The sequence below is a fragment of the Ammospiza caudacuta genome, chromosome 1, assembly GCF_027887145.1.
Source record: "Ammospiza caudacuta isolate bAmmCau1 chromosome 1, bAmmCau1.pri, whole genome shotgun sequence".
Taxonomy (NCBI): Eukaryota; Metazoa; Chordata; class Aves; order Passeriformes; family Passerellidae; genus Ammospiza; species Ammospiza caudacuta.
Genome location: NC_080593.1, coordinates 29664312 through 29690001, shown reverse-complemented (window position 1 = coordinate 29690001; position 25690 = coordinate 29664312). Strand labels below are relative to the sequence as shown.

General features: G+C 37.9%; 1 protein-coding gene across 1 annotated transcript in view; it reads left to right on the top strand.

Annotated features, from left to right (window-relative positions):
- The window catches only part of AGMO (alkylglycerol monooxygenase), a 185939-nt gene that overhangs the window by 3972 nt on the left and 156277 nt on the right, over positions 1-25690 (top strand). Inside the window, exons 2-3 of the mRNA XM_058810784.1 lie at positions 2528-2658; positions 15924-16075. Coding sequence (XP_058666767.1) covers positions 2528-2658; positions 15924-16075 — 283 coding nt within the window. The remainder of the gene's footprint in view (positions 1-2527; positions 2659-15923; positions 16076-25690) is intronic.

Sequence of the window (25690 nt, the reverse complement as noted above, 5' to 3'; positions counted from 1 at the left end):
GTAATTTTTTAGATACTAAGGGGTATGCCATAAATCTTTTCTTTTATAATCTCCTTGATGAGCAGGAGGTTAAGGATGTCTGAATGTTTCTTTATCCTCCTTGCTATGACACCACCCATTTGTGAGTCAAAAAGTGGCACCAACTGCCTGGCTGTTTCACAGCTTCACAGTGGGAGGAAAATATGCAATGAAGTCAATAAGGCAGAAGTTGTAATAATGTACATTAATATAAAATCAAGTATTTCAGCTGTTTCAGAGGTTGCTAGGTAAAATGAATCATCACATGGAATACAGACAGTGTACATTTCCTATTAACTGTTTTTATTTCATGAATGAAATACCTCAATTTCTCTGTTCTGAGCCCATTCAATTTGCTCTGCAGCTTCTGCTGTTCCATACCTTAAAACTGCTGTAGTCTGTGCTAGAACTGCCTTTTAATATTGCCATTAAGTGTTTTGTAGATTTTCGTATTAAATCTCTCTTTTCTCTGCTGGAGTGTACAGCTGTGGTCATCATACTTTGTTTGGTAAGTTAGGACTCTGTTATTTGATTATATCAGTTAGGAAAAGTCATATCTACTTAGAAATAAAACAGATATAGAGAGCAAAACAGGGAGTATTTATATTTTCCTTGTATGTTTCATTGCTTTCAAATGGAAGGTTTAAGGGTTTCCTTATACTTTTATAATATATTTTATTATTATATTGTTTCCTACTTATTCCAAATATAGAAAGACTTGCCACATTGGTTTTCTTGGGTGCTGTTTAGGCTTTATAGCCTTTACAGGTTTTCCCTTTCTTTCTAGATTTTTATATCATCAGTTGGTGCCTATCGGAAACAGGCTTTTAGATGCTTAAAATGCTGTTACAGAGTAAGCTAGGCACCTAAATTAAAAAGTGTCATGTTGATATTAATCTCTGTTCATCTGTTATTGTAACCTAACCCTGTGCTGCTGAAGTTTATGAACTTTCACATTTTCTAGACACTATAAATCTTTTGCTGTTTGCATGGTTTGAATCATCCAATTCTTCTTGGACTGGGCAATCTGGTCTGTATCCATCTTAGTCTCTTTAGTGTCCCAGCCTAGTAGGAATTCCCAGATCATATCTCACTTGGCAACAAAAATGAGCGCCCTCCAGGATGCAATGGTATTTTGCAGAGACAGCATGCTTCTATTAAGCTGTTGTACGGGCAGGAGCAGCCTCTCTCCTGCAGCAGTGCAGTTTGGAGGGCTCCAGGCACCGAAGCTGTCGGTGTTTGCAGGCCATTGGAAGGGAGCAGAAGCAGCAGAAAACTTACAGGGCAAGTCCGGCAGTGCGGTGCCTCCCAGACTGGTGCAGAACTGCTCTGGCATTTCTCTTGCTCTGCAAAACATGGTGGGAATTTTATGCCTTAATATAACCAAAAAGCAGTTGTCTAAATGTCTCAAAGGTCACCTAAAAGTTTCCTACAGAGCAAGGGAGGCTGTTGAAGGAACATTTGCTTGCACAGAGATCTGATAACTCTTTCCCATTTTCCTTGCCACAGGCCTTGTAGATTTTGGTGGCAATGGCTAAAACTGCCACTGCCTAATTCTTTCTACATGTGAAGTGCAGGGACTGTTAGGACTCCAGTGTTAGTAAAAAAAATATGCTCTAGGACTTACTGCTACTCAAGCCTTTTTCTTGTTGCCTGAGATGATAAAAAACTGAGAACAGGTCTGACAGTCGTCAACATTTTCAGCTTTTCTTGGGATAGAAGATGGACAGTGAGAATTGAATCCCAAACTAAAGCAATGTTGTGAGTGTGAAATGTTCCAGTCTTGTTCATCATTATACTTTTCTGCGGAAAGGCAGAAAACTGTTTTGCAGTCAGTATAATCCAAAAGAAGGAGGGAAACATTGTATCATTGTCACTTGGTCTGGGAAGAGAACATGATGTATGGCCCAAACTGGAACGGGCTGCGTAATTGTTTCCCTCACTGATGAAAGCACATACAGAAGAGCTGTTTTGTCTGCAGTGAAAAACATGGCAGTAGAAATGCCAAGTAGAAAGAAACTCACTTTAGTATGTCTTTCAGATAATAATGTTGGATACCAAATTCATTGGATGAAAACACTCAAAAAACTTCATATAATATCAAATCCAAACTAGATTCTGTTCTACTTTATGGTTGGAGGAGTCCACAAATATTGCTGCTCTCACTGATATTGCTGCTCTCACTGATTTACTTAAATATGAGAAATATAGATTCGGAAAGACTTTTGTGCTTTGTTCTGATAATGTTTGAGTTTATGTGCAGGATGTGCAAAAGAAAACATTGTGGGAAGAGGTTACTGCAATAGATTTATGCTGGTGTTTTGGATCAAATGGTAGCCTTGGTTGTTCTGATTTGTAAGGTCCATGCTATAAGCTTTATTACAGTAGCTACTAAAGTGCCAGCCAATCTGAGAAGCATCTCACTGCATAAAATGCTGTTTGGAAAAGTGTGTCTAATTTTATTTTGTTGTGACTTTTTTTTGTTGTTGTTTTTGCAAACTATTTTTAGAGTATTCCATTCTTCATTACTTTCATTGGGCTGGAGTTTGCTGTCAGCTGGATTCAGAAGCGTAAGCTGCCGGGTCGGATCAATGATGGGATAAGTTCTCTTTCCTTGGGTATCCTGTCCCGACTACCAGAGTGAGTATATGAGTACAGCCTTGAGGTTGTTTGGGTTTTAATCACTAAGAAGGAAGAAAATGAAATTTCTTTCATTAAAATATGGAAAGATAACAAAATAAAACCAACAAACCAAGTCTATTGGTTTTTGTTTACCTTTAAAAATAAAACTGGGTGCATATAACCAGATCAATAGAATTGTGAATATGCATGTGATCCAAAGTGCTTTGAAGACAGTCATGATCTTACCTTTGACTTCAATGGATTTTAATTCCTGGGAGAATTGCTGCAAACATGATCATATAATTCACTCTCCAATGTAAATGCCAGAAGATTTACCTGAATTAGTTTGGTGAATAAAGTTGTGTTTTAAATAAATAGCCACTGTGGATTAACTGTGAATCCCAGTGAAAAAAATCCAGCAAATTATTTATATGAATTGCTCTAACTGTTTTCCAGAACTTTTAGCCACTTGTAAGTAATATCATGTTTTAGATATGCCTTTGCATGATATGAGCTTCCAGATGATAGATTTTACTACATCTTTTCTTTTCAAATGGGGTTACATTTCTATTCCCCATGTGTGACTTGGCAGGTGACCTCCAAATTGTATATAAACTCTTCATTATAAGAAGAAAAACTTTTATTATTTGAATTTTACTATATGCAATTTGCGAGCCTTTCTGTTATTCCCCCAGCTTTTTTTCAGAATCCTCTGCAGTTTTTCAGCCTTCTTAGTGTTGATGTCTCAAGTGCACTCCATATTTCAGAAATTACTACATCAGTGCCAAATAATGAAGTCATTTGTTCTCTATTTCTACTTGTTGTTCCTCCCTTTATATATCCCAGATCCTTTGAGCTGTCTTTCATCCCTGAATACTTTCCTGGATTCTGTGGCTTACATTCCTCATTCATAGGCAATATGTTCTTATATTTGGCCACATAGAAATACATGGATTATACATTTGGTCCTCCTGAAGTAGCCTGAATCACGGAAAAGTCGTCTTTGTTACCTAAAAGTTCCTGGTTTATGTCACTGCAAATTTTACTAAAAATCTTTTCTTTCAAACCAGATTCTTGATCAAATATTAAAAGAGCATAGCAAGACCAACAACAAAGAATTATCCCTTCTGACTAGTAGAGCTCATTTTGTGAAATGTGTAAATCACCTTCTTTGTAATCTATTGATCATTTGTCATTTGGTTGATTTTTTTAAAGTTTCTAATCAATACAGTCTTTGACAAGATCTATTAGGTACAAAGACAATTTCTGATAGATTATGTTAATTATCAGTTGTAAATATCCCCTATGAAACCTTTTAAAGACACAGTCCAAAACTCTTGAAATGTCTGAAAATGAGAGGCATGAGCTTTCAATATGAGAAATACTCAACCATAAAGTTATGTCTTCAAACAAAGTTATGCCTAAGTTATTTGAAAATTTAGTGAAGTTAATTTTACAGATAGTGTACCTATATTCAAATAATTCTTAATTAATTGTGAGCATGATCTTGAAGGAGCAACATTAAACTTTTCAGTATATTTTATGAATTAATGTAGTATTTATGAACAAATTAGATTTGTGTGCAGCAGCACACAACCCTGATAATGGGTTACTGTAGTCTGTATGAAGCTAACATTAAAATAGATCAAATGTTGCTTCTTCAACTTAACCCAAATTCTTAAAACTTGACAGGCTTACCATGCTGAATATTTACCTTTATTTGTTATTGTAAAGCAAGGCAACCCCTGTAGCAGGGAGAAATGATGTATCTGGCTCCATGACATCAGAAGGCTAATTAATTACTTTATTATACTATTTATTCTATACTGTATTGCACTACATGTGAAACTGCACAAGCACTCTACTGAACTAAATCTTGTGACTGTCTCCTGACTGACCGTCAGGACACAGTTACAGTGTGGCAGTTTGCACAGATTGGTCAAGAAAGCAAAATGCACCAGAATCCAGTCAAGCAAATTCCTTCAGGTAAATAATCTTCCAACACATTCCACATGTTCCAAAACACAGGAGCAGCAAATGAGATAAGAATTGGTTTTGGTCTCTGTGCTTCTCCAGGAAGAACCTGAGAGAGAGAATTATGTCTCTCTGTTCAGAGAAGGTGAATCCCACAATTAGACTCAAATATTCAGAACTGATTAAGTTAAACAAAGGGCCTGAGATACATGTAAAGTAAGTTTGAATGGTTTTGCAAGTTCTTTTGGCTTTATTTTAAGAATACTGAAACGACTGAGATACACTCATTCCTGGAAGAAGTGCTTGCTAAGAAAACTGGTGTTGTGTGTGTGGAATGCAGCTTTGCAAGGTGCTGAGTACTTTTATTATTTTGGCACTCAGTCCTTTGCTGCAGAATTTGGCTTGTGGGCTGTGCAGTTTTCTTTTGCAAGATTGTTTCAATTGAGTGAACCAAATGATCAAGGTCTCAAAAGTTTGCAGGGTCAGGCAAAACTCCAAGATCGGCACACCTATTTATTGTTACACAAGCACAAGAAGTCTCTTCCAGGTTGCTTGCACAGCTCTCATGACTGGAAATACCAGACCCTCCTCAGCAGTTCTTTCCAAAGAAGAGTCCTGTAACACTTTTAGCTCTTTGTGTGAATGTGAAAGAAGCAGGCAAACTACAGACTTCCTAAATTATTTAATCTCATGTTAATATTGCAATTCTAATGGTGACTGCTTAGTGTAACACCTCTTTTGTAAGTAAGAGGAGTTGTGAATAACAGACTGGCTAAAAAGGCTCTAACTGAAAAAAACAGAACACTTTACCCTTCTGTCTCGTGCTTCCATGGTGTGAAAGAACTGGGTCAGACAAAAAAAGGGGGGAAAAATAGCACAGGCAAAAATCTGTTGCAAAGATTTTCACTTCAGTCTGTCCCTTTCAGGAAGAAAAAAGGTAGGGAAAGTTGACAGAAACTGCTAAAACAATATTTCAGCAGAACCCACAGCATCAGGGGAAATAGTAGTGCAAATCATTAACAGCTGAAGGTTAGATTAACACACCATTGATTGTATCCTCTCCCAGGGACTAATTTTCATTTTCTCAACTAGCAGCAATGGTTTGCCACTTCCTTAAAAAAATCTGTGGTTGGGTCTAAAATGGTGGCTTCAGTCTATTAGTTAAAATGAAGCTTCAAATGTGTCATTGCAAAGAGGTCTTTACATTTAATGAAAAAATTAGGAGTCACTAACCATAGTCAGCCTCTAAGTATTTTTTCCATATAACAGAACTATTGCATGTCTTGAGAGCAAAGAGTATTTATTTAGTGTTTCATACTTCAAATTTCTGTTGAGAAAGTGCAAATCATAAATTGTTGATACTTGTATGCCAAATGTTAGAAATGTAGGTGCAAGAGGAAAAGTCTAATCAGACAAGGTAATGTTTTTGTTTTTAGGCTTATTAGACTCAACAGCATGCAGTAAGTTGAATGGTTTGTGCATACATATCATGTCTTGTAAAGTAGCCCATGCATTTCTTAAATATAATTTTCTCTGCATTAATGCATACTATGCATTCCTCTGCATGTATAAATACTAAATGTTATATGGAATGAAAATTAATTTGGGAGAAACCTGTATTACTAAGTTTACTCCCAGAATCTTAAATGTTAGTAAAAAAATTATGAGAACTTTTATTCTAAATAAATAAATAACTTTTCTAGCTAACCATTGCCAAGAGACTTAAAATGCTGCTTTAAAAATATTCTCCCAAGAGAAAGTTTATTTTGGGTATGAATATCCATTTTACAAGTATGTGCATTATTTCATATTGACCCATTTCTTATTTTAAAGCAGCAGAACATAAGTCAAAAAGTGTTTGGGGGATAACTGAAGTAGGTGTGTTTTCAAACTAGTTGGGAAAGTATTTGTTCTTTATGGTCGTGCTCAATTGCCAATTTTTAGTGTTCTGCTCTGCAACACAGTCGTACAGTGTATGAGTGTATATGTATATAATGTCTGACACAGTTTGTTCAGTCAAGTCTGCAATGAACTTCTCCATTTCCAAAGAGAATATTACACTCTGTATACATTATTTAGCTTGATTTTTGAATCAGAAGAGGTTGGAGTTCTCTGAATTGTTGAACATGAGAATGGAATGAGTAAATGCTTTTTGATTAGTTCATGCTAGTAAGTATGTTAAGAATCTACACATCAGCAATAATTAAATCAAAGGAGTAAAAATCTGCTTTTTTCTGTAGACCAGTGTATTCAGTTTTGTACATCATCTGGATTTTAAATAATCTTTTTTCAGAAGCTGGATTGAAGAGGCAGTTTCATGTACATTTTAGACCAGCAGTGCTCCCAAATGAAGCACCTTTGATTGATACTTCTGGTTGCTCATTCCTCGCTCTGTACCTTCACACCTCTTTGGCCAGCGTCAGCATTTGTGTTGCCCTGTGCTGAAGTGGCTTGGGAAGCAGGTCCAGCCCCTCCCCTTCACATTAACCTGCATCAGTTCTTACTATGTCTGTGCACAGTCTTGTGCTAGAGCAAGAAATGGGATTGGAGAAGAGCAGCCAGGGCTACAGGACAAGAAACACTCAATGCTTTTGTAGTGTTACTGAGTTACCTGTTCTATAGCATATATAAAATTGCAATCTGAAACCAAAGGTTTTCAGTTTTTTAAGATGAACAAAATGCAGAGCTGATTAGAATACACTTGCTTCAAGTTGGTGCAAGTTATTCACAACCTTGTGGAGCTAAGAGTGTCTTGACAGAAGAGAAAAAAGTTGCCTGCATGGATTTAACCATTTGAATTATGTGCTGGTTTCCTGAAGTATCTATTAGATACATTGTATGTGACTATAGAAACTTACAATCTCATAAATTTCTGATTGCATTTCTTAGAAGAAAATTTGATACATGCAGTTTCTCGTAAATTATATTTTCACTTCAAGACTTATTAGGTACATCTTTTCTCCACATCTGTTTGACTAAGACTTTGGACAGATGTTTGTTTAGAGCATGGTCAGATGTGTTGCTTCTGGTCCAGCTGCCCCCTTAGATCTGCCAACATAACTGCACATTTAATTGCTCCCTAACCTGGTCCTGACAAAGTGATCTCGCTAAAAGCAGAAACAAAAGCCCCCCAAGAACTATAAAAGAGGTGTTTAAGCTCAGCTGCATTCATTTTGACAGAGCCAGGTCAGGGAGCAGCTATGCATGCAATTATAGTGGCAAGTCTCAGGGCTGGTAACCACCACACTTAGGGCAGTGATGAGCAGACGGGGCCAAACTAGAAGGGTAATCACTTAACCTGGTTAAATGGGAAGTGGAGCTGCGGTCCCATGCCATGCCCTTAAACCAACTGAACTTCTGGCTACTGCACTTCTGTCTTTCTTGTACTCACTTACATAGTCCTCTCTTTCTCATGTTGGTTCAGGTGCTCATCTGATCCCAAATGCAGTTATTTTAGTTCACTCTCTGAGCAAAACAGTATTTGCTTTAGACAGAGAGACAAGCAAATTGTCTGGGAATGGAAAAGGGACGGCCAAGAGCTGTCAGGCTTTAGGTTCAGTCTCTACAGAACCTGCAGTCACAATCATGCCTGCAGCAGCTAGTTACGGCAGTTTAAGGCACTGTCAATAGATGTGTCCAAAAAATATAATTTTTAATAAGTAACAGGCCTGAAGAGACAGAATCTGCTCACCTACCTATTCCTCCCACTCTCCAAGTAGCACTAGGTAGTTACATATTTCACAAGAGCATCCTCCTGGCTTCACTCTCCTGTATACGTAGTTGATTGTTCCCACATTTTGCCAGAGGTCACAGCCCTCACAGCTCTGTCAAAGGAACAGGTTTTGAATTAACTTACTAATCTTCTGTAGGTAAAGCAGTCAGAGTAAGATAAACAATTTCAGTAAGGGAGTAGTGCTGTGCAGCAGGATCTGATAGGATTTTCAGGACATAAGCCTGACTTTAGAAGGGGATTTTCAAAATCAGTTCAATTAAACTCATGGCAGTGACTCTTACCTGAATGGTTTTTGTTTAATCTAATTAGATTGTTGTTTTTTGGTTTGTTTTTTTTAATCTGGTTTGCATTGATGAACCAATTGGGACTAAATTAGTAAATTAGTTACTTCTGTGTGGATTGATTATCCTATGTTCTTACTGTATCACTTCAGCACAGTTTATAATTTTGGTGTAAATCATGCCATGCTTTCCAGTAAATCCAAATCCAGCTGTGCCCAGTAAAGATGCTAGTGCTTCCTGCCTGCTCTCTCATGCTCATCACTACCTTCCTAATCCCTTTTTACCATCTGCACCCTTCCCAGGCATATCAGCAGCCTTATCTTCAGAGGTTTAAACTGTAGAATTTTGGTACTCTGGTTCCGTTTGTTTGAAGCAGGCTGGAGAGCACATGTGGGCATATCTGCTGGCAGAACACAGGAGTTCTGCCAGTGAGATTTTTTAATGATGACTAAGGAAAGATCTGAGCCAGAATTTAATCTCTGGAGTTTCTAATGAAATGACATATAAACTACCTTGCATTACAAGGAAGTATTTGGGAGAGCTTGGATATTCTCAAACTAATTGACTGAAACAACTGGTAGTCTCTATGTTCTGTAATGTTCTGCAGATTGCTGTATTTCACACAAACCTGTTAGGGATCCAATTATTCTTTTAGATTGTAACCTCTTACATTGAATGCATATTTTTCTACATCCTTACTATTGTATCATGGTCTTTTTCTGTACAGTGGGGCCAGTAAGTGGCTTGGTGATTGCCATTCAAAATGTCAGAGCCCAGCTTTACACCTCCCATGTCTTTAGAAGCAAAGAGAAGCTGTCAGGGCACATGTTCAAATATACTTGTGCTCTTCTGTGAAGATACTGTGGACTGAATTTACCCTTATTGAAAATATGGTATTAAGCTCAGTAGTCTCTGTAGCTCACCAAATATACTGGTTTCTCAAATCCATTAAATGTTGTGCAGATTTTTTGTATTTTCTTAAATCTAAATTGTGTCATTTTCACACATTTTGAAAAAAACTCAAAGAAATTGCTTGTGTATAGAGTACCCTTCTGACTGAAGGACATCTCTGCTAAACAATGAATTAATCTTAAATCAGGACTCCACTAGATGGAGCACAGGGGTAGCATTTTTAGAGCTGGCCAATCTTGGGTCAACATTTTTGAGTTAGGAAAATTGGGGAAAGTGTCTCTTAATGATTCTGTAAATCATTGTTACAGATCTGAAAAGAATAGACTTTCACTACTGTGTATCATGGACAAAAACAAACTAACTTATAAAACATTCAGAAGTATGACCAAAGGAGTTCAACATAAATTCTCATGTAAATATTTTTCCTTATTTCATCATTTGATGTGCTATGATATTTCACTGAAGCTACTTTACCGTATTTTTATAGACCATAGGAACTCTTACTAGTTCTTTGGTTTTTCTGAATCTATCTAGAACAATCTGAATTGAATAGAATACCCTTTTCTCATTACTTGTTTATATGTGACCTTTGAGAATATTATAGATTTGTTCCCAACTCAAACTATAATGCAGATTTGCTCATTTCAGTGGAACAGCCAAGTAGGACAGATCAAAATCAGACCCTCAGTTGGAAAAAGGTCCTATTCAAGCATTTGTATTGAACTCATGTGGTGATGGTTGTATAAAAATTGAAAAATCAGGAGCATTGCCTTGTAGGAGATGACATTGTAGAATATTCCAGTCTGGTGTATCCTGAAGATACTAGAATATAATTTACTGCCCCCAGTGCTGGGCAGGTATAAATAGGTATAAAAAAAATACAACTTCCATTCTCATAAAAGAAGAGGAATAAGCTACCATGCCAGAAGCTCAGTTGTACTGAAGGTTTTAAACTAGGCTTTTTAGGCTTTTATAGATACCATGTAATTAAAAGCATCTGAAGACCTTTCATAAACTTAGGGCATAATGAGTTACTACTGTGGATTATATCACTGAAGGCAGTGGAATTTCTCATGAAAATATCTCTATTTTATTTTTAACTGATACAATTAAAAATTTACTTATTTATGAGCAAAGATAAACAAGTTGAATTATGTAGCAAGACTAGGACCTAATTATAAAAAAAAAGTGTAACACTGCTGCTATTTTTTCTTCCAACACCTGTTGTTCCATGTTTTATGCCACTCACTGCTGTAAATTAATATTTGTGTCGTAAATTAGAGGATAAAAAGTGAAGTGCAACAGGAATAGGTTTGGGGAATAAAAGGGCAGCTCTGTCAGGCAAAATATTGTGTGGTACTGTGTAAAATATAAGTAGTAGGGATACCTGAGTCACCTCCCTTTTACTTCAACTTGAATTTGATATTTTCCTTTGTCCTCAAGGAAGACTGGAGATTTGTACTATTTAGGCTAAAATGCTGGAGAAGAAAGCCATACTGAGGAAGAGGAGAGGCTTTGATTCAGCTTTTGTGTCTGGTGGGAACATTTTCTCAAAATGTAGGTGCTATTTCCTGTAATCAAGGGTTTTCCAGAGCCTGATAATAATTTCCCAGCTGTATCATTTTGGTGAATTATTCTTTAGCCTTGGGTTTTGCATATTAAGAATGGGAGAGGAGATCATATTCATCTTGATGATAGAAAACAGGGAATAGAACTCCCACAGCTCCCTCTCCCTTTCCCTCCACCTTGTGGAAAGTTTGGCTTTGTGCTAAAGCGTGAAAAAAAGCCTTGACTGCAATGTGTCAGGCATATTTCAGCTCGATTTGTGTCAACCCTAATAAGTCAGCTGACAAGGTAATAAATTGGGTGTCTGTTCAAGACCTGGCACCTGTACAGGAAATAAAAGGGGATTTCAGTTGCAGCACAATTGCTTTGTTTTACAAATGGATCTTTTTTAAGGCTCCTCTACCTCCTTCCCCTTCTTCTCTTTACTGAAATCGTGTTATCAAAATGTTTATTTCAATTGTGGCTGGAGCCAGTGTTTCATCTGGAAAAGAAAGCTCTATGAGTATCCTTGGAAATGGAAATCTTTATGATTTTCATTCTGAAATAAAACCTTACAGAGCATTTAATTATTCATGTATCCTGCTGTTACATAAATCGTCTGAATAACTTCGAATTATTGAGAAACTGCCTTTGTTCAACATTTTGCAACTTTACATTTATATAGTTTGAATCAGGCTAGGAAAATAGAATTTATTTAACCCAGGGAAACTGTAGTAGTAAGATCTCACTATTTTTAATGATAATATAACCTTGTGACCAGGGTGTCTTAACATGCTTCCCTCTGTGCGTGACCTCCAAGGATGCAAGTCTGTTACAGCCCTTGAGAGCACAGCTTTTGTAGGTCCAGCTGTAGGGTTGTGTTTTTAGCTCAGGGGCGCCAGGTCAGTTCCCAGTGTGATGTGAGGTGGTGACTGCAATAGTGGTGAGAGCTGAGGCAGTTTCCTTGCAGTATTCACTTTTGGTACACAGATCTTCCCCGTGCTTGGAAAAGAGACAGCAGCTCCTGTCTCTGACCCTTTTCATTTTTGGTGACTGTCCTGGGCACCGTGGAAGAAGTTTCCTAAAGATGTAGTTTCAGGCTCTGTGGCTGGAGGAAGCAAAACAGGACTTGTATTCTTTGAAATGGGCAGCTGCCTTTTCTTCCAATTGAATTTCTTCCACCTTTTCCCTCCTTCATTATCCCACAGGGATCCAGAATAAGTAGATCTTCATTTCCACACGGAGAGTTCATCTCCCAGAATTTCCTTCTTGGACTTTTTTAATTAGAGGAAGTGATAATCTGACCCAGTGGAAGGTGAAGGGGGAAACGGTTTATTAAAAACAAATATTATTGCCATTAATTAAAGTATGTATGATCTTTAGAAACAAGGAGACAAGAATTCTCAAGGTCATAACAGTTACCTAAGTATGCTTTCCGCATAATAAGAAAATTTTCAGCAGCAATGTTCACAATCCAAGAGGATAGATCTATGTAATGCATATAATAAAGTTTTCTATACAGTGTGTCTGTTTGAGGATTTATCACTCTTTATTCAGAGGATTGGACTAGATGACAAAAGCCTTACCTGTCCACTCCTATCACATTTAGGGTTACAACATTCAAATGAGGAAAAAGTTTTCTTAAGTTCTCCTAGTATTTTCAAGAAGTGAAAAAGGAGCTTGAGGGGAAAATAAGGGGGAATATAAACCTTTAAAACTCCAAGTGAACTTTAGGAATGGTAATTGAATGCAAGCTCTGGTCTTTCCTATCACACTGTAAATTTAAAAAAAAACTTAGTTAAGCAACCCTTCTTTCTCCAGCACTGCCTAGTAATATGATGGATTGCTCTAAATTAATTACAGTAATCAGCTAACGTTATGTGCTGTAGAGTTGTGATTCAAGCATGAAGGAAAGAATGCAGAGCAAATTGCATATATGAAAAATGTGTTGCAGGGTTAGCTCAAGGTTTACACCTTGACCTCAGCCTGTGTTAAAAAAAAAGGACTTGATGGTGAAATACTGAAATCTGAACAAAAATGGAGGAAGTTTTCCAGGTCACATATCTTTGGATGTACTGCAAAGGCATTATATGTTAATAAAAGCAGAAGAATAAAGTAAGAAAACAGTACCTAATAATAGCTGATACTCTCTGTTGCAAGAGGTGTTTTAAATTTCCTGGTCATTGAAAAGATGTTAAGAAATGCCCATTTCTTTGTGTTTCAATAATATCAGCTCCCTTCTGACCTGTTGTGAAATGGATTGAGAATTCATACTGAACTTTACAGATTCCTCATGAGGTGAATTGTAAAAATCTGCTTGGACACATACAATCTTCTTTAAAAATATTTATAGAACACAGCTCTTATGAAAATTAAACATGTTCCAGGTGTGTATGGTCCACCTTCTGGGCACAGCCAAGTTGTTTTTGAAGTGGTAAATACACCTGTCCTTGCTAGTCAAGAGGAATTCTTCATGGTCAAGCTGCTAAAATGAAATGAATTTCATGGGGTTTGTTGTGTCTTGGTTTTATTCAAGAGAAAAACTTGTATGATTATAGTAAAGCTGGGAATGAGTTGTAGGTAAGATGTGCACCTGGCTGTGGAAAAAAATATTAGTTCTTTTCTTCTGAGCAACAACTGCTTGCAGTGCTTCAGCTCTCAGGATAAAATGGCGGATGTGATACTATTATGCTTGCAGGCTCTTCTTGGGAGGTTGGGATTTTTAAAAGATGACTTTTTTCCTTCATTAATAGTGAAACTAGCACCACAGAAACTCAAGGTGTTTTCTTCTAGCTTTATTCAAAACACTTATGGGAAGAGGTGCTGATGCCAGGTGTATAAAAGCTCTGAGTAAAAAGTATAAAGCAAAAAGATGGAGTTCATCTATAGCATGGGGGGTGGCTTGCAAGCTGAAACAACCATGTTTGCTGAGCTTCCCTTCTGTTTCAGTGCAGCTGCCCAAAAGGACAGGGCATGGCCAGACTGTTTTCAGGGATGTTTTCCAGATGTGTGAAAAAAGTCTTTAAAGGGGAAGGAGTCTATATCCTTTTTTGATTTTGTAGTTTTTAGTATTTTTCTGGCCATGCCGGCAACTATATGACAAATAATCTAGCTGAAAAAAAAAGAGCCAAAAAAGGGAAGGTATTGAAAGAAATATCTCTGAGAAGTGGTACTGAGGCAAGAATGAGCAAATGTGACAGAGATGCACAGGGAATCTTTCAGCTGATTTCAATGTAAGGTGAAGTTCTAGATGAGACTAAGGTGAAATAGAGATGTCGGTCTGTCCTTTGGGTAGGGTTTTGCATGGCTGAAACACGTATGTGCAGTTTGTTGCCACTTCTATTTAAGTACTGTCTACAGGGGTGCTGTCTGCAGTGTTCTTTGGAAGCTCCCTGAATTTGTATCCCAGAGTCTTTCTTCAACTATGAATATGTTTTATAGGTTTTTAAAGTCTTGCATGACTTTGTACAAAGGTGTTGCTGATAATTCTTCTACCTCCCCCCCACAGAACAGCAGCAGCATAACATCTGAGAACCACATTTTGTGTGTGTTATTTCTTACTCTTAGGCCCTAAACTGAGGTGAATGTCAGCCATTGATATATATAAAAAGGATATTTGTGACTTTTCTATGATTAGTATCTTTCCCCTACTTCTCTTTTTTTTTCCATTTTCTGCATTTCAGAGGCTGATTTAATTCTGTTTACCACTGTTTCACTACATTTTCAGCAACACAACAGAGGAGAGTAGTAGGAGACAATGTGAGGAATCTGCTACAAATCCTACTGTGGACTGGTTTCTTCTACAAAATTGCCAGTTTAAATATATATCCATCTGCATCTGCGGCACCATTTCACAGCTAGCTGAGCTAATTGTCACCTGGGCCATCCCAGTGCCCACAGCCTCTCACCATTCAAACCTGGGTTTAATGCTTCCTGATTCACCGAAAATCTCATCCAGCAAAATCAAAGTAATTTGTTTGGAAGTAGCTCAGGGCCCCAATTGGTGCAATGAGGTAGTAGGGTGCTCAGAGGAGGGTGCAATCATGGCAACCCAAATTTGTATTAATCTGAGCAGCTGTGGAGAGTTACTACTAGGTTTGGCCTGCCCATTTCAGAGCTACTTTCTTTCTCCTTCTCCTGGTCTCGGTGCTGAGCCTGTGTTAGGCCAGGGATAGCTACTGTGTCCGTGTAGTCCAGGAACTCAGGGGCAGTGAGACCTGAATGGGGGCTTTCCTTGCCTTTGCAAGTTCATTATTTTTTTTCTTTCTCTTTATCAGAACCCAATTGCTCTTCCCCTTCTTTTCAAAGGCACTGGTCTTTGTCTCCTCCTGCTGCATTTATCCTCTTTTGAAGTGAAGTGATATGATGAGCAGATCAAACATTTCACTGCTCCCAGAAGTCCTACCCCCTTGCATGTTCTCTCTTGTCATGGAAGCAGTCAAGGTATTTTAATGTAATACGTTAGTGTTTTGGTGTAATTGCTGCTACTCTTCAATCACTTCTGACTTACTAGTTAGCAAGTATGGGTTTCTTACAGTTTTGGGAAAACAGGAACACTGTAATGCCTGCAGAGCACAGGAGTGCTTCAGCCTTTGAGTGTACCTAACGCCACAATAAATGTGGTGAGTGGGTGGGAGTTGGTTTTAGAAACCTTGTAGACACTAAGCAAGGGTTCCACCGAAGTCAATAGTAATGTCACTTGACAGAGGTTGAAGACATTGCAGAGTGGTTTTATGTGTTGTAAAAAGATTTCCAGCTGGTAAATCGTAAATATATAAAAGGTTCTGAAATTAAAACTGACAGAATTACTGATAAAAATTTCTGGATCTCTATTTCAGTGTTTTATTCAGAAGTATTGAGTTAATTAGTTACATATACGTGTGGAATAACTACAGACTCTTTGAACTGCCCTGGGACTCTCCATGGACATGGTATCTGACACTTCTGGGAGTGGACTTTGCGTACTACTGCTTTCATCGCATGAGCCATGGTAAGACTTAACAAGTTTTTCGTGTTTCGGCATACACAATACATTAATGTCTGTTAATAAAGTGAGGGATTCATTTTTGTTTCTATACTTTATCTACTCTAAGCATTTATAGCTGCTCTTCTTCCCAAGGGTTAGCAAAGATAAACTTTTAGCATGGGAAACAGTTAATGCTTCATACTCTATACAATAAACACAATGTTGTGAAAGGAAGGAGTATAATTTTGAAAACAGTTCAACAGAGAAAGTGAAGTATCATGGAAAAAAGTAAGGAAAAATAGTGAGTACATAAAAAATTGAGTTCAATATCCCTATACACCTGTATGAAAAATACAGCAAAGTACAGATAACTATTTCAAAAGAATCTGGTGGATGTACAAACTAGAGAGCAGGAAAAAGCAAGATGGCCAAAATAATGGAACCCGTGTAAATCATGTCAGCCATTTCTGTACATGTATGTCTTTCTCATTACATATTTCTGTTCCCTAGAAATATCGGCTCTAGCCTTTTATACCATATCTAAAAATGCAATAATACTTTCTATCAATCCCAGCTCTGGGCTTGACCTAAAGTCTGTAGCAATCAAATAAAAATCTTTTTGTTTTTTAAGAGGGTTTAGACTGGACTTCTCAAAGCTGAGTGCACCCAGCCTGCAGAAGCTGTGGGATGTGGTAATTCATGTAATGTGCTTTCAGAAAGGGAAAATGCTCTGCTGCCAGTAGGTCAGTGGAATATATGGAAGTAGGTAAGAAAGGAGCCTGAGCTGCTGCGAGGAGTGGGAGAGAGGAAGGGTCCCTCCCAGGTGGGGATGGCAGGCGGGTGTGAGAACAATGCAGGGTGGGTGTAAAGGGACAACAATGGTGGGGGACGGGCCGGGAGGCGAGGAAGCAGGGGGAGCTGGAACAATGTGTCGAGGGGGACATCACGGCCAGGAGCTGGGAGCCCTGCGTGGGTGTACGGAGACTGGGAATACGCTTCACAAACAATGACATTAACAGTGCTGGCAGGGCTGCAGCCTCAGGCTAAGAACTGCATAAGAGCAGGAGGCTATTCCTGTGTTTTAAAATAAAAATAATTGCCTTCAAGTGTTAGAAAATCACTAGCTTGGCTGTGCTTTCTCTGGAGTCAGTGGTAAATTCCCACTGGCAGAGAAGGGAACAGGGCCATCTCTACATTCTCTAAAGAAATGGATATATTTCTGTTTCGGCAGCAACTTTGCATTTGCTCTTCTTTGTTTTTGTTTTTGATGGAATACTTTGGAATTAATCTCAATAGGTGTTTTAGAAATACAAACAAGCCAATTCTATATGTAATGGAGTTGAAGAAGCTGAAAGAAAGTGCTGCTCTTCTCTTAAGATGGTCAGTGCTGAGCTATTCAATAAATGGTAATTTACTCTTTTTCAGGTTACAGAAATATTGTTCGCTGTTATATCTGTGCCACTTAGCAAGGAACTGATGAAAAATTGTAGAAAATCACTCTAAGAGGGGATTTTAGTTTAACCGACACTCTTTTCTGGTCAAACAATGATGAAATCTGTAGCACAGCAACACAGCTGCGAAAGTCAGGTGCACTGAAAGTTGCTGAGGAAGTTCAAGGAGATGGTTTTAAAAAGTCAGGAAAAATATCTTTGCAAATGGAGAAGAAAGGGCACTGGAAAAGTTGCTGGTACAAGCAGACAAAACACACCTTTGCACTAGAAAGTGACAGGCCTGGACATTCAGGCTTGGATCCTACAGCAAAGTTCAAAATTAATAGCACATGTATATCCCAGGAAGTTCAAGCTGTGTGGGCTTGCTCTAATTGTTTCAAACTGAAAAACTAAAATTCAGATATATTTTTTAGTTGTTTCTTAGAACTTGATATAATTTTGATACTAAGAATTATCATCATCATGTAGCTTTTCCTGGCTGCAAGCAATAATTTGGTAACTCAATCTCCTGGCATTTTTATTACCTTATTTCATGTTATCCATGAATAACTAGATTTTTCATTCTACTATTTCATAAATTGTCTTGAATCACTACAGATTTTAAAGTTTCTTCTGTAGGAGAAACCCTACTATGGAATATAAAATTTTTACCCAGCATTTGAGGAGATATTTTTTCCTCTTCACTCTATGCATGTAATAGCTATTATCCTAAACTGAAGTTATACAGCAACAAAAGGAAGTATTTTTAGGTGTGATCTCATTTTGCAAAGGATAGAGTTATTCTAAGTATGTGCTTGTATTTTCCATTGTTTGCAGTAGCCACTGAAAGGTTAGAAAATAAAATGCTTCACCACTTATTCCAGCATTCTTCTGGGTCTGATCCAAAAGCTATGGCAGTCAACGGGTCTACTTAGACCCTGCTCTTTCTCGTGGCATTTTAATGAATTTATAAATCAATGTAACTTTTCCCTTTGTTTCAGTAAAAACACCCATAATGGCTGTACTACTAAAAAAAGTATGCTATAAAATCACAGGTTTTAAAGTAAAACTTTTTTTTTTTAGGGAAGGATATGTGTGGGTTTGAAGGATTTTTTCCAGGTATTTTCATCTAGCATGTATGGATTACTCCTCAAGTTTCCTCTCCAGGTGCAGAGACCTTGTAGAGTTAGTCCTGCTAGTGAGGGGGATTTGGTGGTCCCAGAGCAGCGCTGAGCCCTAGCACGCCCTCCCCGCGCCCTGACCTCAGGGACACTCCTGTTGCAGACAAATAACAACCGCAGCAAGGAATTTGGAAGCTCTGTAAACTGATTTCTTCAGCAGCCACACCTTTTAATCACGGGGGAAATCTAGAGAATTCCAGATCCGTGCAAAAACACTGGTGCTGGTGCACGGCCCAGGTTCCGGCTGCGGGTGTCTGATGCCCAGCTCTGCTGTGGGGGGCTCTGCTAGATCCAGGGCCACCCCTGGCCTGAGCAGGTCCCTTGGCAACAGCTGTGTGCTCAACCCTGTGCTCCAGTGCAGAATAGTGGGGGCTTGCAAGGCTCTGGTGCTCTGTAAGGGAGTAGTTTTTAATCTACTCTTCCCAGAAGATCACATCCTGCAGAACAGTGTGTGTTTCTGTTTTGCAGGGGGGAATCTCCTCTGTCAGGCTCTGGAAGAAGCTGTCTCTTCTTAACAGCAGCTTCCAACACCTCTTCTTTTGTTCTCCTTTACTGCTGGGGAATTTCCATTGCTTCAGCGTCCCTCCCCTCAGACAACCTGGGAGAAGCGAGTTTCCTTCAGCAGGGCCAAGCCCTGCAGCAGCTGCATTGTTCTGCCCGGGCCCCGCTGGCCGGTGTCAGCCGCTCGCCCCATTGTCCGCTGGTGGCTTCCAGCCGCCCTGCGGGATACGTGACATGGTCCCTGTCAGCCAAGGGCTGAGCCAATATGAGCTGATGGTTTGAGTTACATCTGAGGTCATAAAATAGACCTCAGCTGATGAGTATATCCTCAGCAGATTACCCAGCTGCTACATAACATTTCGAGTTAATGGCATGTCTCTTAATAATTTTGAATTTATTTATAGTGGATGAGAAATGAGACTTCTACACCAGGTGTACTGTAGAGCAATCAACTCCAAGCTTCTCAGATTCTCCCACCCCACAAAACTGACCTTTTGGCCAAGTCCAGCTTCTGAAGGGTCAGAGGACAAATAGGGAAACCCTGAAAACTAATGTTGGCATTGTCCTTCAAAAGACCATGCCTCAGACTGTAGCAAAATGTCTCAGCTGAGGATGTTGAGAAATTTTTCTTTTAAGACTTCAAATCATAGGGAGTTTTGTAAACTTTTCAACTTCTGTTTTAAAGAATTTTCTTTTAGCGTGGTGTTTCTCTTAGCCATGACTTAATTTGCTTTTGCCTCTTCTCCCAGTGAGCATCTTTTGTTACAGTTCCTTCAGCAGCAGAACTGACTTCAGAAGTTTCTGGCTGCTCTTTCCTACACCATGCTACAGTTCACAACCCACTCAGTCCTGAAAAAAATATCAAGTATGGAGGCTGTGTGGATGACTGAAATAAACCATGTTAAAAAACAAGGTTGTGTTGCATTTCTTTCTTAACAATTCAACTCAGTAGTCATAGGGGTCAATTTAGCCACAGAGCAGGACATAAGCCAGATGTGCTAGCTGAGAATCTGTGGGATTAAGTGGAGACTTGAGAGAGAGCTGACAATTTTCTGAGTCAGTAGTGCACTGGCAGGTAACTCATTGTTTTATAAGGAGCCAGAGTGGATAAATAGGCACAGGTAGTGTCTCAAGATAGATGGCATTAAAACAACTGGAATGTGCAAAAGTAAAAGCCAGTCCTGTTCTTTCTGATAATTATGTATGAATTGTGTAGTAATAGTAATCCTAACGTGTTACTGGACACCAGTACAATAGTTGTTGCTTGAGGAGAAGAGTTTAACCTTGTTAGAGGAAAAAGCAGCTCAGAGGCTCAAAGTCTCTTCACCATCTATATTTACTGATAATTTTCCAGGGTGTATTGAAATCATATGACTGTACTGTCTCTATTTATCTGATCCATTCCTGCCTTTGAAGTGCCTCTTTCATCTGCATTTTGTCACGTACTTGTCTGAACTCAGTATATTAGCATGGACTTGTTATGTAGATGTTATATTAGCAATTGACACTACATTGAAGTAATTTTTTATTTATAGGGTTTTGGATTTATGGGAAGTTCATTATAATAACATGATGTCTGACTTTTCTTACAAGGTTTGCTTTTCAGGAAAATCTGTATTCCTCTAGAAATACAGAAAATTGTGATGCTCTTTTACCTTTTACATGCCAAGGAGGGGAGAAGGTAGGGTTGTTGGTGGTATTTTTAGGCTTAGTTTTGCATGTGGAAAAATATTGTTGTTTACTTAACTAGAAATTCAGTACCATATTGATTATCCAACATGAAACAAATTTAATTTCACCCTAGTGAAAGATAGAAAATGTTGGGAACTGTCAAGTGACTGGAGGAGGCTCTGCTCTTTTTCTTGTCACAGCTTGTGTTGATTGAAAAGGGAATTGATGCACAATCATTAAGAGACAAATATTCTCCTCTTGTGAATTATACAGAAAACATTTTTTGCTGTTCTGTCAGTCGATTTTTTTCTTATTTTTTAAAGGGTTTATGAGAGCAGGATAGTAAAATGCTGTCTTTACTAGCCTCACAAAAATAGCAAAAGCTATTGTCATAGCTGCTTGTCATATTTTCTATTCCATCTTCTGATTGATTCTAGTCTAATACTGAAGACAATACAACATGAATTGAAAATAAGTACTTGGTTCAGGTGATTATGACTCATTCATTGCCATTCAAGTTGACTATAAATAAAGTACATTTTTAAAAATTTTTATATTCCTGGTTTTTTTAACTTGTCTTTTACCATTCTCTTATGTTTTTACAAGAGGTGTTCCTTTACTATATGCCTGTCAAATTTTTTGAGTGGACACTGAATTTGTAGAATACCAAAATCAATCTTACCAAATCAAGATGTTGCCATTCCTTTTCATATTAAAACATACATTTTCTTGAGAAAGTTCACCTGAAAACTCCATCAGCTGCAATGAGGCTTCCTGATATGGAATGTCTAGGGTCCCATAAAATTATAGGAGCCTGCTTGTATTGTTTTCAGATTGTTATTGTTCATAACAAGTTCCTGTTGTTTGAAAGACTGATTTCTTGTGTAGTGGCAAGAATAATGTCCTGATATTAGGTGAGGTTGACTCATTTAGTCTGTTAATTTTATTGTGGCATATGCAGATAGCTAAAAGCCTCTTTGCACGTGGTGAGATAATAATTGTCTTTCTGAAAATTCTTTGTAACCTGAAGAGCTCAGAAGATGGAAATAAGAGGGAATCCACTAGAGAGTTTTTTCTTAGTTTTAATTTCTGAATATCCTAAAGACATTTATGGGTGAGTGGATTCTCTAAGTATTTTAAATGTCAGAAATAATTAAGAATAATGGTAGTAACAAATCTGCCAATAGTTTTGTCAGACAAAAGTGATTGGCTGTGGATTTTTGGCTCTTTCTCGCTGCTGTAGGATGTGGTCTGGAGTGGGAATACAATATAGTGAAGGGTACGACATGGCTTGTTGCTGTAGGGGAGGAGTTCAACTCCGTGGTCTGGGTTCAACAGTACACTTGCCGTGATTCTTGTAGGTTTTCTGTAAATATCTGATAATTTTTTTCCCTGCAGGATGCTTGGAGAGAAAGGCCCAACTGCTGTGGATTAGACCTTGATAAAGTACAAAAGCAATCTTTTTTTTTTTCTGATTCCAGACACAATGTATCTTAAAAATCATGAAATATATGGTAATGAAAGCGTGAGCTGACAATATTATGACACAATTTTTATGCCAAAATTCAGGTGCTAATTCCATCTCCTCTCAGCACTATTCATCTTCTCTCAAGCTCCCACCATGAAAAGATCTGGCGAGCTCCCCAGTACAAAATGAAAAAGAAACTATTCCTCTATGTTCCTTGTTTGTCATTTTATGGTTGGGAAAGTGTCCAGCGCAAGGTTAATAATCTTTTAAAGTATTACGTATTTTCCTACTTTGAGGATTGACATAATACATTGGCATTCTAGAGGCTCTCTCTCTAGATATGCATTAGTTAGATGTATGGGTGTCTGGAGTGTAGAATTTCATCTTTTTTCCTACCTGCAGTGCCTGGGTTTTTCCTGAGTGCACAGATTAAGGAAAAAGTTCTGGATCTGCTTATACAAAAACAAGTTTGCAACATGCTTTTTCAGTAAAACATTAGAAAATGTGGTGAAGTGGGAGAAGAAAGTTTGTTATAAATTAGCATGGGTTGGCCATTCAAAAATTCAGCTGTCTTTACACATTTGTATCCTTGGCTATTGCTGCCCTCTAGGCTGTGTTCAAATTCTAAACACAGAAAAAATAATCCTTTTCATCTGAGTGGAGATGTGAGTACGAAAGCATCCAATTCACTGTGCAGGGAAACAGTTCATTTGAAATGCTTTTTCAAGTGTGCTGCTGAAAACCAATGAAATGGCGCATAACTCTTGTGTTTTTTAAGGTGTTACAGAAGTAAAATGTGAATTATCCAAGTTTTAAAGTGAATCTTTTTGTAGTTGGTTAGTGTGGAAGAGAAGAAGCTAATTCTTCTGAATAGTTTGAAGATCTTACTGAAGTTTTGCCTGAAAAAAGGTTTGAAATACTTCTCTTGTACACTGTTTGGCTTCCTAAATGTTACAGAACATCTGCAATCAGGTGACTTCATAAGTTGAAGAGAGAGAACTGTACGTTTGATAGTTCAACTGCTCATTCAAGGAGAGAAGTCCAGCTATGTCTATCTTCTCTTCCTTTTATTTTTTTTTGTCATAAACTTTGAATGTGTATCTTATGCTAGAAACTTGTATTTCACGTGTAAGTGAAAGCCCACCTGAGAATATATATTTCTGTTTCCCTTGACTTAATTTGAAATCAAGTTCCTTCAGCTAAAGGTTAATATCTATTTCCTGAAGAAGTTGCAAAAAATCACTTAATCTAGGCTCATTTCAAACCAAAACCAACTGCGGTGATTTTGGAAATGCCACCTCAGTTTATGATACAGCAGCTCTGCACACTCTTGCTAGAAGACTTTGTCACCTCCATGTTACATCAATCTGTTGAAATCAGCAGATCAGCAGTAAAAGGTACCAAACAGACACATCTTTTTCACATCTTTTTAATGTGTGATGTGAAACTGTGATTGTAAGGAATTAGATTTTGAGTAAAAGCACACTCCATATAATTCATCAAACAGCCAACAGTGGTAACTATGTTTTTTGTCACAGTTTTAAAGTAGAAGCAGAGGCCTAGAGGAATGAAAGGCATTGTTAAAACAGATAGCCCACTGAGATACTTGTGCTTTGTCTGTTACAAAAAGAAGTCTTTTTCTCCTTCTGTGCTAGTAAAAATTGCCTGGTCATTATTGCTCTATCAGTCTGTATAGTTTTAGCATGGAGAAAGAAATGAACAGAACACTGTTCTGTTTCCACCCTGAAGCAGCACTTTAGCTAATATACACTGTGAAGATGCAACTTCCCACAGCTCTTTTGAAGTTTCTTTTCAAACTGTGCAGAATTTAGCTTTGTAGCCTCTTGACAGTCTATATGCAGAGAAAGGTAAGGTGGTTCCTGTGGCACATATGTGATTGTGTGGCTGAGACGTGTGAGTTTGTGACACAGACCTAGCAATCCTCCTGAGCAAACGTGCTGCGCTGAAGGATTTGGAATCACATTTCTGTTCCCCAGTAGGACATGGCTAAAATATCCCATTTCTACAGTATTAGGACCAAGAACAGTAAGAAATTTAGAATGCCTTTTTAACCCAGAATAAAAGTGCATTCCCTCCCAAACCCCAAAAGGCAAGCTGTTGCTTTCAGGGTATTACTCGGGTTTCCAGAAGCTCGATGTCTGTAATAGTTTTCCTTGCTTGCAAAAAATCTAGTGAGGCCATTACCATTTAAAATACTTCACATTTCAAGATTGGCAATTAGCATTTAATGTGTGTCTGGAGCAGAAAAAACATTGTTGTATCTGGGCAATGCTCTTTGCTTGTATGCTTCCTTCAATGCATCTTTATTGCCTTAATAAAGTATTTAAACTGCCAAAACTGCTTTTTGAATGTAGAAAGGGCAATCTTTTCTGCATCACACTCTATCTAAATTGATAGCATGTGGTGGAAGATATAACTTAATAAAAATTATCAACCAGATTTTTTCCCTTTTTAATTTTCTTTTAGTAGCTAAAATTATCGTAAATGCTTTTCTGGTAGAACATTTTTTTAATAACCAACACTATTTCTCAATTAATTTTTCCCAAGAATCAGTAAATGTCAAGCCTGAATAAATTCATCAATGCTAACTATTTTTAAAGTAAAATTACTTTTTTATTTGTAGAAAGCGAAGGGAGATGACCCATCCTCTGATCAGCATCGAACTCCGATTTATTCATCCATCATGCACATTTTATAACAGTGTTAATTAAGCTCATACATATTGCAAAACCCGAGCTCATCATAGGTTACAGATGACACATTAATCCCTCCTTTGCTTTCAATACCTGTGGTTTGTTATTGAAACCAAGATTTGTTTTCTCACCCTGATATGAATGGTTCTCAAGGCCTCCATGTTTGTCACTTTTGCTTTCCCAAAGCAGCCAAGGACAGAATGTTTACCTGTTATTAAAAAACAGCCTGAGAACTTCTGCTGTTCACATAAAGGTGCCTGAGAATTTTGTTGTTTACAGGAACAGGCTTTGAGAATTTGCTCCTCACAGCTGCCTTTTACTTTTCCATCAGCTGTATATGATTATGGCATGTCTGAACAAAACTCTATAAGCCATTTCTGAGCAAAATTCTCCAACATTTATTATAAATTGAGAGGTGCGAAATAGAATGTCAACATCCTGTTGAGAGAAAATATCTAAAATGTTCACATGTATAAAGCTGTATGAAAGACAAATACCTTAAATAGGAGTCACTCAGCTGTTTTATGGTCTTTATAGTTAGATTTTATAAGTACTTGCATTTAAGTACTAGATAATGGCCTCTGGGCTACTTATTTTGAAGGCTGCATGGGAAGAAGAAATTTCTTTTTGCTGCTGGGAAACAAAAATTGCGACTAATCAAATCATATTGGTAT